This window comes from Saimiri boliviensis, chromosome 9, assembly GCF_048565385.1.
Source record: "Saimiri boliviensis isolate mSaiBol1 chromosome 9, mSaiBol1.pri, whole genome shotgun sequence".
Lineage (NCBI taxonomy): Eukaryota > Metazoa > Chordata > Mammalia > Primates > Cebidae > Saimiri > Saimiri boliviensis.
The window spans coordinates 107,397,091-107,410,887 of record NC_133457.1 but is presented as its reverse complement, the minus strand read 5'-3'; the positions used below and the strand labels follow the sequence as shown (position 1 = coordinate 107,410,887).

The 13,797-nt window shown below is 50.8% G+C and overlaps 1 protein-coding gene across 7 annotated transcripts in view; it reads right to left on the bottom strand.

The window, feature by feature from the left end:
- The window catches only part of L3MBTL1 (L3MBTL histone methyl-lysine binding protein 1), a 45,088-nt gene extending 34,017 nt beyond the window's left edge, over positions 1–11,071 (bottom strand). For 4 of the 7 annotated variants that reach the window (XM_039479474.2, XM_039479478.2, XM_039479477.2 and 1 more), the window contains exons 1-7: positions 11,013–11,071; positions 4,650–4,795; positions 4,231–4,454; positions 3,515–3,656; positions 3,114–3,264; positions 2,858–2,981; positions 2,113–2,197 (exon numbers count right to left, since the gene is read on the bottom strand). In XM_039479474.2, the coding sequence (XP_039335408.1) occupies positions 2,113–2,197; positions 2,858–2,981; positions 3,114–3,264; positions 3,515–3,656; positions 4,231–4,454; positions 4,650–4,785 (862 nt within the window). In that variant the 5' untranslated portion in view covers positions 4,786–4,795; positions 11,013–11,071. Of the gene's footprint in view, positions 1–2,112; positions 2,198–2,857; positions 2,982–3,113; positions 3,265–3,514; positions 3,657–4,230; positions 4,455–4,649; positions 4,796–11,012 lie in introns of those variants that run through there. The other 3 variants (XM_039479475.2, XM_039479476.2, XM_074406555.1) reach the window with 3 other exon arrangements.
- Between the last annotated feature and the right edge of the window lie 2,726 nt (positions 11,072–13,797).

Below are 13,797 nucleotides of genomic sequence, written 5' to 3'. Positions count from 1 at the left end.
TCCTGCCTCAGTCCCCAAGCAGCTAAGATTATGGGTGCAACCAACCATGCCTGGCTTTTTTTTTTTTTGTATTTTTAGGAGAGATGGGGTTTCACCATGTTGGCCAGGTTGGTCTCAAACTGGCTGGTCTCAAACTCCTGACCTCGTGATCTGCACAAACATCGATTGAGAACCTATTCCACAATGATTAATAAAACAGATATAAGAACCAAGTACAATGGCACATGCCCATAATCCCTGCTACTCAGGAGGTTGGGGTGAGAGGATGCCTTGAGCCCAGGAGTGCAAAGCTGTAGTATGTCTGTGTACAGCCCTACGTTTCAGCTTGGGCAATCGAGTAACACATCTCTTAAATTAAAAATATAAAAATAAAAATAAGGCCAGGTGTCGTGGCTCACACCTATAATCCCAGCACTTTGGGAGGCTGAGACAGGCTGATCACGAGTGGTGGGATTACAGGCATGAACCACTGCATTCTGGCCTAGGTGACAGAGTGAGACTCTGTCTCAAAAAACAAAAAACAAAAATACAGGCCAGGCGCGGTGGCTCACGCCTGTAATCCTAGCACCTTGGGAGGTCACGGTGGGTGGATCACCTGAGGTCAGGAGTTCAAGATCAGCCTGGCCATCATAGTGAAACCCCATCTTTATAAATAAATAAATAAATAAATAAAACAAGAAAAAAAAGGCTGGGTGCAGTAGTTCATACCAGTAATCCCACCAGTTGGGAGGCTGAGGTGGGTGGATAACCTGAGGTCAAGAGTTCAAGACCAGCCTGGCCAACATGGCGAAACCATGTCTCCATTAATACAAAAATTAGCCAGGTATGGTGGCACATGCCTGCAGTCCCAGTTACTCAGGAGACTGAGGCAGGAGAATTGCTGGAACCCAGGAGGTGGAGGTTGCAGTGAGCTAAGATTGTGCCACTGCACTCCAACTTGGGCAACAGAGTGGGGACTCTGTCTCAAAAAATAAACAAATAAAATAAAAAAGAGGGCCAGGTGTGGTACCTCACACTTATAATCCCAGCACTTTAGGAAGCCTAGGTAGGAGGACTGCCTTGAGCCCAGGAGTTTGAGACCAGCCTGAGCACCACCAGGTTGCCAAAGGAGGGGTGAACCGGCCCAGGTCGAAACTGAAGCAGGTCAAAACTTCCGTGCTGATCAGTAGTGGGATCGAGCCTGTGAATAGCCACTGCACTCCAGCCTGTGCAATGTAACGAGACCCTGTCTCTAAAAAAAAAAAAAAAAAAAAAAAAAAAAGAGAGAGAGAGAGAGAGAGAGAGACAGACCAGCCTGAGTAAGATTCTCCATCTCTAAAAAATTTTTAAAAATTAGTCATGCATAGTGGCATGCACCTGTCATCCCAGTGGCTCAGGATGTTGAGGCGGGAAGACTGCTTGAGCCCAGGAGGTCAAGTCTTCAGTAAGCTGTGTTTGCATCCCTGTACTCCAGCCTGGGCAACAGAGCAAGACCCTGTCACCCTCTAAAAATTTTAATTAAAAAAATTCTAGAAAATAAAAAAAAACAGATTCCATCCTTGTGTTGATGGTTTTGAGGGAGGAAGAGAGACATTAAAGAATTTGCTAGATAGTATCTATGTGATTATAAGTGTGACAATGCTACTTACAGTTGACAGTTGTCACATGAGAATGTGGAGATGGTAATAGAGAAGGCCTGAGGGTTGGACCTATGAATGATCTCTGCTCCATTTTTCTTAGAATCAAAGAGTCAGAATGGGGTTCCAAACAGGAATGTCAGACCAATGACCAGTGCAGGCTTGTCCCACCACTAAGAAGCAATGACATGTGGTGCCAGTAAAAGCCACTCAAGTCTTCAAAAACTGAGCCAAGATCTCCCTGGTGGTGGGGCCTAGTCATGACTGGATAATAGAGGATAAACAAACACATGATATAACCTCCAAGAACACACATACACTAATACACAAACCCAAAACTGTCTCTTACTGTCGCTGTCTCTCTTTCACACACACTAACTCATGTTCATTTATGTATGTACAACATACCATCATAATCATAACCCATACTCCCAGCCTCACACCTCCAAAGGTATATACACCCCTCACACGAATACATACACACAGGCTACCGTACCAGGCTGGTTGCTGCTCCACTCCTCACTCTCTGGGGTGCCAGCAGTAGGCTGTCCCTCTGGATCCTTTCCTTCTTCTTGCTTCTCCTGTAGAAGGCAAGCCTGATACCAGATTCTTGTCCTCATGGTTTGGGATGAAGACTTAGCCTCTGATCCTGGCCCCTACCTGGCTCTCTGGCCATGTGGTGTTCTACCCCAAACAGGCAGAATTTCTTCCAGGCCACCAGCTCCAGCAGACAACCCTTTTTCACTTGAGCACAGACTCATGTGAGCATGCACATCCTAATTAAACAGCCTGACTACCACTCTCCTTGTTATCTAGTAGAGAATCTGAGTACACAAAAACCTGCTTTGTGATCTTATGTGCCCAAGAGAATTCATGCTCTGTCACTTCCAGCTTCTGCAGCTAGAGCCCTGTGTTCCCTGGCCTTTGGCCTAGCCACTGGACTCCAGTGATGGAGTATTCCAGCTGCCTGCCCATCTACTTTGGGTGCTAGCTCACATGACCAAGTTTTAACCTTGACATTAGACTAAGACGGGAGCTCTGGAAAATCAGGAGAGTGATTAATTCCTTTCCCTCCAATCAGGTTTAGGACCTGACTCAGAATGGAACCCCAAATTATGATGAGTGAGTCATTATGAGTGTCTTCTCTGTCCGAGCTCCATAACCTGGATGGATGGAGGGGACAGTGGGAATTAAGGCAAGGCTATAGCTTCCCTCTCCCTTCCCCACTGCCCTTTTCCTACCATAGCCTCTGGCTCCGACTCCTCCTCTGATGGGCTCTGGTATTCCCTGCGCTTCCTCTTCTTCATGGGTTTGAGGTGCTCAGAAGTGCTGGTGGAGCCTGAGGAGTTCTCCACTATGACTGACCTAAGGGAGGGCCAGCCTTAGGGAAAGAACCACCCGCCCTGCACCACCCAGCCCCTCTCCTAACCCCGGAACAGGAATGAGGCTTTGGGGTCTGAAGGCAGAGCAAGTAGGGCTGCGACCTCCTCCCCTTACCGCTCCTGGAACAGCTGAGGGCAGCCATCATTAGAGGAACCAAGATCTGGACCCGCGGCTTGCTGAGGCCCGCACGCCTGGCACTGACAGGTGCTATCATCCTCTGGGGGTTCCTGAGAGGGCTCTTCTGGAGGATTATGGGGGTGGTCCTCTGCGGGGGCCAAATGGGCCTCAGGCCTCCCTCCCCATGGCAGCCACACTCAGGCTCCGCCCACGCCCCCTCAGGCCCGGCCTCCGCTTTGGACCGTCTCCACATCAGATGGCCTTCTCCAGCCTCCTCCACCCCAGGACCACCCCGGGCCCCGCCCCCGCCCCCGCCCCCGCCCCAGTTCTTCATGGAGCTCAGTCCTCACCCCACCCGCACAGGGCCCAGCTCAGGGCCTGGGGAGCAGGGCTCCTACCCGGCTGTCGGGGACCCGCCTCGCCATTTCCAGCCGGGGCCCCGCCATCTTTGTATTCGGTCACGCCTTCCCGCCGCAGCTCGGGGGTCGGAGGCTGCTCCACTGCCGCCATGTTCAGCGGCTTGTACTCGCTTATCCGGAACTGGAGCACGGGAGGGTCTGAGGATCGCGACTTCCGTATGGGCCCTTGACCCACCTCGGAGTCGCTGTCATGGCCCCCTCATTGCCTCATGCCAGCTCACGCCCCTCAGCAGGCCTCAAGACTCCAAGCTAGGGTGCCTCACTCCGAGCTATACTAGCCAAACCCTCATTTGAGGCCACACCCCCAAGCACCTGCTGGGTCCAGTCCCAGGGTGCCCCACTCTAAGCCACGCCCCCAAGCTCCCACAGGCCCAGTCCCATGGTACCCCACTCTAAACCACACCCCCAGACTCCCACACACCCAGTCGGGGTGCCCTCTTCTAAGCCACGCCCCCAGACGCCCACAGGCCCAGTCCCAGAGTGCCTCACTCCAAGCCACGCCCCCATAGTCCATATGGCCTCGGAATGCTTCAACTCAAGCCTCGCCCCTAGAGTCCCTCACTCAAAGCCCAGCCCAAGGGTCCATCATCTTAGCCAGCTTCCCCAACTTCCGCCTTAGGTCCGGCCTCCGGGCCCACAAGCCCCGCCCCATGGCTGTGGTTTACAAAGCTCAGCCAATCCCCACAGACACTGACCCGCAGGCCGCTCCCAGGGGGCGGGGCCACGGCCTCTGTCCATTCCAGAAGCCGCACTGTGCTGGCGCTGGAGCTGGCCGGCCCCGCGCTAAGCTGCGGCAGGACGGCAGCAGGAACTGGTTCACTGCCGGCCACTTGCTCCGGGACGCCCACGTGGATTGGCTCCCGGGGAAAGCAAGACACATCCAGGGCACTACTGGGCAGGCTGAGGGTGGCCGAGCTGGCTGTAAACAGATGTACAAATAAACACGACACGGGTGAGTCTAGTGGCCCTGCTTGAGTCCTGCCATGCGTGTGTAGGCATGTGAAGGAAGGCAGGTGGAGAGTGAAAACGGTCATCCCCTCTCCAGGATCCACACTTGCTTGAACAAGTACAGACATGCTCTTCCTCCCCAGACTCCTACCCTAGCTTGACCCACCTGGAATGATGAAGGCAGTTGCGGGCAGGTGAGGACCAGAACCGGGGCTGTCTCTGGCCACCAAGTGCACGCTGACCTCCCCTGTAGAAGGCCCCTTCAGTGTCCTCAGCATCTCCATTTCAGCATGCCCCTCCATCCTGTCAGGCCTACAAGCCAAACATAGCCCCCAAGGTGATCAGATGGGGACCTTTGTTAAAGAAGCAATGGTGATGTGAAGGGATGGGGTTCTTTGAGAAGCTGGCTACCTTCAAACCTGTAACCTGCAGAGAAAGGCCTCTGCCCTGTGGGGAGTAGGATGACTTCAGAGACCAGCATCAGGTCTGGCTCCTGTTCTGGCTAGGCCCTGCACCTCCCCAGTCTCTGTAAGGATGGGCAGGGTGGCATATGTGAGGGTACTTTGTAAACTGTGATATACAGAACTGACTCTGGGGAGCAGGACTCAGGTCAAGGTTCTGTCTGCAGTTGTCTTCAGAACATAGCCCAGGCCACATCCAAACTCACCCTTTTCCTGACCCCACCTCTATCCCCACTAGAATCACTCCGTCCTCCCTCTGGGGATTCAGAGACCTTAAGTATCAGGGTTTGCTTCACCCTTACAGGGTTCATCTTCCTGGGAGGTGGGATCTTTCCTGATCATGTTCTTTTACGGCCCTGTCCACCACTGCCTCCAACCCCAAGCACAGGGTGGGCAGTCAAACATCAGTTGAACAAATGTATGCATCTGAAGAGCATGAAAATGTAGTGTATGACAATGCAGTCAAGTCAGTATGTGAATTTGTTTTAATAAAGCAAAGGCAGTAGAAGCATTTAATAGAGTTCTTTCAATAGGTAAAGACAAAGACCTAGAGACACAGAGAATATACTTTATATCTATTTATTCAGTGCCTAAAATGTATTGACCACTCTCCTACATGCCTTACTAGCACTGTCTGGCATTTTCTGTGATAGTGAGAATGTCCAGTACCTAAGCTGTCCAACGCAATAGGCACGAGTCTCACGTGGCTACTGAGCACTTGAAATGGGCTATGATTGAGGAACTGAATTTATTTTAATTAAATTTAAATAGTGACCAGTAGGTAGGTACAGGGGTGCATGACTGTAGTCCCAAGTTCTCTGGAGGCTGACATGGAAGGATGGCTTGAGCCCAGGAGTTTGAGACTAGCGTGGGCAACATAACGAGACCCTGTCTCTGACAATAAACAAATAGCAACAGTAGCCATGACTATAGCGAGACCCTGTTTCCGACAATAAATAAATAACGACAGTAGCCATGACTGTTGTATTGGACAGCACAGCTTTACATGTATTAAAATTGGCCTGTCAGTGCCACCTCCAAAACACAGTGAAGGTCTAACCACTTCTCTCCATCTCCATTGCTGCCATGCTAGTCCCAGCCAACGTCAGCTCTCTTTGGACTTCTGAAATTGCCTTCTAACCCACCTCCCTGCTTCCTTTCCTGCACCCCTACAATCTACTCTCCAGTAAGAAAAGGCTTTAAAAACATAAACCAAATCACATCATTTCCCCATCTAAATTCTTCAGTGGCTCTCTATTGCCCTTATAGTAAAATCAAAGTGCTTTGCCCTAGAAAATCTGACCCCTGTTTTTCTCTCTGGCCTCATCCTTCATCACTCTTCCCCTGTTCTCTCCACTCAACAGACTCTGGTTTCCTTCTATTGCTTGACCAACATTCCCACGTCACAGCCTTTGCCCTTGCTGTTTGTCCCCCTGGAATGCCCTTCCCCAGGCTCTCTGCTAAACTGGCCCCTTCCCATCCTCCAGGCCTCAACTCAATAGTCACCTCCTCAGAAGAGGTCTTTCCTGACCAAGCAATTTAAAAAAATTTTTTTGAGATAGAGTCTCGCTCTGTTGCCCAGTGTGGAGTGCAGTGGTGCCATCTTGGTTCACTGCAACCTCTGTCTCCCGCGTTTCTCCTACCTCAGCTTCCTATCTGGGATTACAGGAGCACACCACACAGCCCAGCTAATTTTTGTATTTTTACTAGAGATGGGGTTTCACCATGTTGGCCAGGATGGTCTGCAACTCCTGACTTCAGGTGATCCACCCACCTTGGCCTCCCAAAGTGTTAGGTTTACAGGTGTGAGCCATCAACACCAGCCTGACCAAGGAATTTAAAAGCAGCACAGCCCTTACCCCATCCCACCACTATCTGTCTCATTACCATTATATATTTCTTTCTTGCTCATCCTTCAGTATAATCAACAGTGATCTTCATTTATTTTTGTGTTTGATCAGTCATCACCACATAAATGCTGACTGTCTTGTTCACTGCTGTATCCCCAACACTTAGTACCTGGCACACAGTAGGTGCTTAATAAGTACTTGTGTTGGATTTCAGTAACTTGAACTTGTTAATAAGAAACACTGCATGGGGCCAGCTTGGTGGCATGTGCCTGTAATCCCAGCTACTGGGGAGGCTGAGGTAGGAGAATCGCTTGAAGCCGGGAGATGGAGGTTACAGTGAGCCGAGATTGTGCCACTGCACTCCAGCCTGGGCGACAGAGCAAGACTCCATCTCAAAAAACAAACAAACAAACAAACAAACAAACAAACAACAAAAAAACACTGTATGGGCCCAATGCAGTGGTTCACACCTATAATCCCAGCACTTTGGAGGCCGAGGTGGGAGGACTGCTTGAGCCCAGAAGTTCAAGACCAGCCTGGTGACACAGGGAGACCCTGTCTCTATAAAAAAATGAAAAAATAACAATTAGCCAGGTGTTACAGTGTATGCCTGTAGTCCCAGCTACTCCAGAGGCTGAGGTAGGAAGACTGCTGGAGCCCAGGCCAAGGTTACAGTGAGCCGTGATCTCACCATTGTATTCCAGTCTAGGTGACAGAGCAAGATACTGTCTCTAAAGAAAAAACAAATTAGCTGGGCTCAGTGGCTCACGCCTGTAATCCCAAAACTTTGGGAGGCTGAAATGGGTAGATCACCTGAGGTTAGGAGTTCGAGACCAGCCTGACCAACATGGTGAAACCCCATTGCTACTAAAAACACAAAAAAATTAGCCAGGCGTGGTGGCAGGCACTTGTAATCCCAGCTGTTTGGGAAGCTGAGGCAAGAGAATCGCTTGAACCCGGGAGGTGAAGGTTGCAGTAAGCCAAGATCTCACTACTGCATTCCAGCCTGGGTGACAAAGCAACAGAACAAGATTCCACCTAAAAAAAAAAAAAAAAAAAAAAAGGAAAAATTATAAAACGTAATTCCCTGAATATCAATTCCAATTTGTTTGCTCTGCACAGCTGAATGGTACTTGTACCATTTTAAATACCTTTAAATAAAGTTAGGTTAGACGTGGTGGCTCACGCCTGAATCCCAGCACTTTGGGGGGCCAAGGTGGGTGGATCAGTTTGAGCTCAGGAGTTGGATACCGGCCAACATGGTGAAACCCCATCTCTACAGAAAGTACAAAAGTTAGCTGGGCAGGACAGGCGCTATGGCTCACCCCTATCATCCCAACACTTTGGGAGACTGAGGTGGGCAAATCAGTTGAGGCCAGGAGTTCAAAACCAGCCTGGGCAACATGGTGAAACCCCATCTCTGTCTCTAACAAAAATACAAAAAATTAGCTGGGCATGGTAGCACACGCCTATTATCCCTGCTCCTTGGGAGGCTGTGGCAGGAGAATCACTTGAACCAGGAGGTGGAGGTTGCAGTGAGCCAAGATCGCACCACCAGCACGAGCGACAGAGTGAGTCCTAAAAAAATAAAAAGCCAGGCATAGTGGCACATGCCTGTAATCCCAGCTACTCAGGAGGCTGAGGCTGGAGAATCACTTGAATCCAAGAGGCAGAGGTTACAGTGAGCCAAGATCATGCCACTGCACTCCAGCCTGAGTGACAAAGTGAGACCCTGTCTCAAAAAATAAATAAATAGAGTTAATCTTTTTATTCTAAACACTGGCAGTTAAGAGTGAATGTGGTGACTTCTGAAAGAATTTTACTCTGGTCAAAACCTATCACATTTCAGGTCTTTGGAAGAAGCTGGATTTGAAGATTGCCTTTCTGTTTGCGTTTGCTGCCTTTTTTCCAGCAAACATTGGAGGACCAGGTAGGTGTCAGCACCATTCTGTGCTCTGGGGTTACAGTCCCAAACATGACAAAATGCTCTCATAAAGTTTATATTCTGGAGATAATGGATGAGATTGGGGCTGGAAGTAGACATTTAAAGACCAGCATGTATTGCTGGCATTTAAAACCACAGAACTGGGGTGAGGCCTGGTGGCTCATACTTATAATCCTAGCACTTTGGGAGGCCAAGGTGGGAGGATCACTTGAGCCCAGGAGTTTGAGACCAGCATGGGCAACATAGTAAGACATTGCCTCTACGAAAAATTTTTTAGAGAAGGAAAAATTTTGTAGGAAAGGAAGGGAAAGGAAAGGAAGAAAGAAAGGAAAGGAGAGCCAGGCACGGTGGCTCAAGCCTGTAATCCCAGCACTTTGGGAGGCCGAGGTGGGTGGATCACAAGGTCAAGAGATCGAGACCATCCTGGTCAACATGGTGAAACCCCGTCTCTACTAAAAATTACAAAAAATTAGCTGGGCATGGTGGCGCGTGCCTGTAATCCCAGCTACTCAGGAGGCTGAGGCAGGAGAATTGCCTGAACCTGGGAGGTGGAGGTTGCAGTGAGCGGAGATCGCGCCATTGCACTCCAGCCTGGGTAACAAGAGCGAAACTCCGCCTCAAAAAAAAAAAAAAAAAAAAAAAAAAAAGGAAAGGAGAGAAGGAAGGGAGGAAGGGAGGGAGGGAGGAAGGAAGGAAGGAAAGAAAACTGTAGCTGAGTATAAAGAAAACAGTGAGAAAGGAAAAGTGGAAGAAAAAGGAAAGCAGGCAGGAACGAACGAGGGTGGGACGGAGGGAAGGAAACCACAGAACGGAGTATAAAGAAAACAGTGGGGGGCAGAAAAAAAAAACGGGGAAGCTTGGAGCACACCCACATTTATAGGTTGGGAAGAGGAAGAAAGAGACTGAGAAGGAGTCTGCCATGAAGTGAGAGGGGACTCGGAAGAACCTGGGTTTCTGGCGGACACCGAAGAAAGTTTTCAGTCTTAGGCTGTCGGCCTCTCTTGGAATTGCTCTGAGCCGAGGGAGCTACTTCACTTGAAGGCTGTCCTGGAAACAGCCAGCCAATGACGAGTTGCTCTGAGGTATAAAGACTCCCCCCACCGCCCCCCTTGCCTTGCTTTGGAACACCTCTGCAGGGCCATCTCGGTTCCAGAGCTTCCATTAGGTCAGGCTGAGGCCTCTGCTGAGACGACATCAGCAGTTCAGCTTCTTCCTCCGCCCAACCCGTCTTCATTCCCCTACTGCTGATATTCGCAAGAGCACTCCAAAAAATCTACACTCAAATCTTGCTGTTGGAGTCTGTTTCCAGGGGACTGGACCTAAAACAACCATTGCAGCCCCAGCCCAGAGCTGTGCACATAGCAGACGCTCAATAAATATTGGCTGAATGTGTCCATCTGTATTTTCTCTTGATGTCTGACAAGTTTTCCTCAATCCCTTGCCTTCCAAGGCCTTGTGTACAAAAACACCCAATAAATGCCCTCACTATAGGTGTTGGGTGGCGAGTAGACCCCTCGATACCCCAAAAACAACACACTGCCAGGCTGAGCGCCAAAAACTTGGGACCTCGGCCCTGCCCCTCGCCGCAGCTGCTGCCCGGACGCGGGAGGGGACCGAAGCGGCCTTGAACGCTGGGTTCCAGGATCGGGCCCCACCACCCGCCTCCCGGGACTGTATAGGCAAAGGCGGGTAGGGCGGTCACTGATCCGACAGCTCTGCAGAACGGTTACTTTTTAAAACGCCAAAATGGCGGAATTCTTTTTATTCTTTCTCTTTATGGCAAAAAAAAAAAAAAAAAAAAAAAAAGGGAGGGGGAAGAAATAAAAAGAGAAAAATATTCCACATTCCATTATAAAAATCGAAAATTAAGAACAGGAAAGTTTGCCAAATAACCCATTTCACAGGAAAACCAAAACCCCGCCCTCCACGCTTCCTTTCCATTAATGAAAAACTCTTAATTGATTGCAGATCTCCAAACACGCAGCCTCCGCCCTCCTCGGCCCTGGGGATAGCAGCCGGAAGCCACGCCGCAGGCTCCGCTGGGCCTGGAGTCCCGCACCCGCCCGGCCCGCTCCGCGCTCCACCCAGACGGCTCTCTCCGGCGTTTTCCCGAACCTCCTCCCCAGCCCGAGCTCCCCGCCCGAGGCGCTCCGAAGGATCGAGGCGCGGGGCTGCAGGCCCGAGTCCTCGCCGCCCTGGGCGAAGCGGGGTGGCGCGGGGCCCAGGGGCCCAGGGGCCGCCGGGTCCGAGCCCACGCGCCGCGGGGTGCTTACCTGCCCCGCTAGCCGGTGGCCGCCCAGCGCCGAGCTCCGGTCCGAGCCGGGCGCCGCGCGCCTGCGCGCTCGGGGGGGCGGGTCCGCCTCCCTGCAGGACGCAGAGCGCGGGGCCAGCGCGCCGGGCACATCTGCCGGCCCGGGCCCAGGCTTCGCGTGCGCCCGCGCCCCCTTGCCTGCCTTCGAGGCCCTGGTTGTGCGCGCCTCATCCCCCTCTCCCTAGGACCGGTTTGCTGCGCGGGCGTGAGGGTCGAGATTTTTCCTGCCCCGCAACTCGTGCACCACAGCTGGCAGAGCGCGGGGGTCCGGGGCGCAGGGACCTCGGAGCTCTAAGAGAGAGCCAGGAGGGCTACCGAGCTGAGGGATTGGTGACCAAAGATGAGGCTGCACCCGGGCACGCACCCCAGCCGAGTGTCTGCTGTGTCCAACGCCTTACCAACGCTCCTGCCCTCACCCTGGAGGAGGGGAGCTCAGGAGCCTCAGAAAACTGCCTCAAGAAGGGTGAAGGGCACCTGCGACCGGAGGGAAGGAACCCTCGTGCGCGGACTCTGGACCTGGCCCTGCCCGGCATCAAGGGCAGCATTAGCGGCGTCTGCTTTTGGGTGACCCCACTGCCACGGGCTGGGGAACACCACTATCCCCTTGGTCCTCCATTTCGACATGTGTCAAGACCGTCACCTACTTCATGGCGTATGGTCGTTTTCAGCTTGGGTTCCTGGGGTGCTGTAGCAGTCACTGCTCCTCTCTGCTTCAGTTTGACTGATCTCTTTGCCTCCACCTGATCTCTCTAATTAACCAAATCTCCTTGTTATTGGTTCTGGTAACACAATATACCTGTCTCGCTGACACGCACCACAGCTGTCACTTCACGTAGATTTTAGTAATTCATGAAGCTAAGAGGTTTCAAGCTCCAAGAGGGAAGGAAACATTAGTTTTGTATTCCTAGTACCTATCCCAGAGCTGGGCACAGAGTGGGTACTTAGTAAATACCTGTTGAGTGACTAAATGATGTACTCTATGTAGGTGAAAACGGGCAACTTTTGGTACAGTTCATCATCCAGTCCCCTTCCCCACACCAATGACTTAATTTAATCCCTTGGGTTTTTTTTGTTTTTTTTTTGTTTGAGATGGGGTGTTGCTATGTTGCCCAGACTGGAGTGCAGTGGCTATTCACAGGAGTGATCCCACTACTGATCAGCACCAGAGTTTTGATCTGCTTTGTTTCCGACCTGGGCCGGTTCACCCCTCCTTAGGCAACCTGGTGGTCCCCTGCTCCCGGGAGGTCACCATATTGATGCCAAACTTAGTGCAGACACCCGATTAGCATAGCGCACTACAGCCCAGAACTCTTGGGCTCAAGCAAGCCTCCCACCTCAGCTCCCCGAGTAGCTGGGACTACAGGCACTCGCCAAAGCACCGGTTAATCCCTTGTTTTTACAAAGAAGGAAATTGAGATCTACTTGGCTTTAAGTCATGCCAAGGGTCAGGCCTCAGGCTTCTGACTCCCTCCCAGGCCAGATGAGAAAAGGGTTCCTAAAGAAATGTAGGCAAATTCTCCAAATTGCTGTGATCAACAGGTTTAAATTTATGCAGAATTTAACTATTCTGGTTGCCACGCCAACGCATTGCATGTGTTCTTCCTTGCTGCAATGTCAATTTTTAATCACATCTCATATTATTGGGAACAGGATTGCATCAGTGAAGGATGCTGGTTGCCATAACAATGGATGCCTCTTTCTGCACATTGATACACACACAACCATCCGCTCACTTTTCTCTTATTTCAACCCAGACTGTGCTTGATCTAGATTCCAAAGGTTTATTTTAAGTATTCAGAAGATTAAAAGAAAGTGGTGAACCTACACAAACACATGGATTCTCAATAACAAAGGCATCTTTTAGATGGTGATTAAGACAGAGAAGTGGAATTTGAGCTAGCAAGACCTAGAAACAAACAAACATGAATGTGAGCCGCTAAGACATTATGTTTCTGCCTATTGACAGTATTTTTGTGGCTCACACCTATAATCCCAGCCCTTTGGGAGGCTGAGGTGGGAGGATTGCTTGAGCCCAGGAGTTTGAGACCAGCCTGGGGCAACATGGCAAAATCCTGTCCCTACAAAACAAAACAAAAACAAAAATAAAACTTTAACTGAGTGCACAACTGTAGTCCTCCCTAGCTACCAGGGAGGCTGAGGTAAGAGGATCACTTGAGCCCAGGAGATCAAGGCTGCAATGAGCCAGGAGTGTACCACTGCACTCCAGTCTGGGCAACAGAGAGAAATCCTGTCCAAACAAACAATCCACACCGCTCCAGAAACAACAACAACAACAAAACCAGTATTTTGTTGGTCTTGATACCTGGCTTATTTGCTTGAATACCTTCAGGAGTTGTGCAAACAAACCAGATATCAAGACCACCAAATACTGGGGTGAAGAGCTGCTCCCACGTTAATATGATCTGGGGAAGTTTTCTGCCTCAGCTAGCCAGAGTTTCCCCTTCCAGAACCAGTGTGCCTGTAGGAGCAAGTGAGCAATCCTCCCCTCAAGTGACAGCCCCCTCTTTTACAAGTTAACAGTCCCCATTGTCTTCTCCATGTTGACCCCCTGCTCAAGTGTGGACCCCAAATTTTTTGGAATGCTGATGAGTCAAAGCACTGAGAAAACTGTTCGGGCCAGGCATAACAGCTCACACCTGTAATCCCACCAGTTAGGCCAAGGTGGGAGGATTGCTTGAGGCCAGGAGTTCAAGACCAGCCTGGTCAACATAGTGATGTAACAGGAA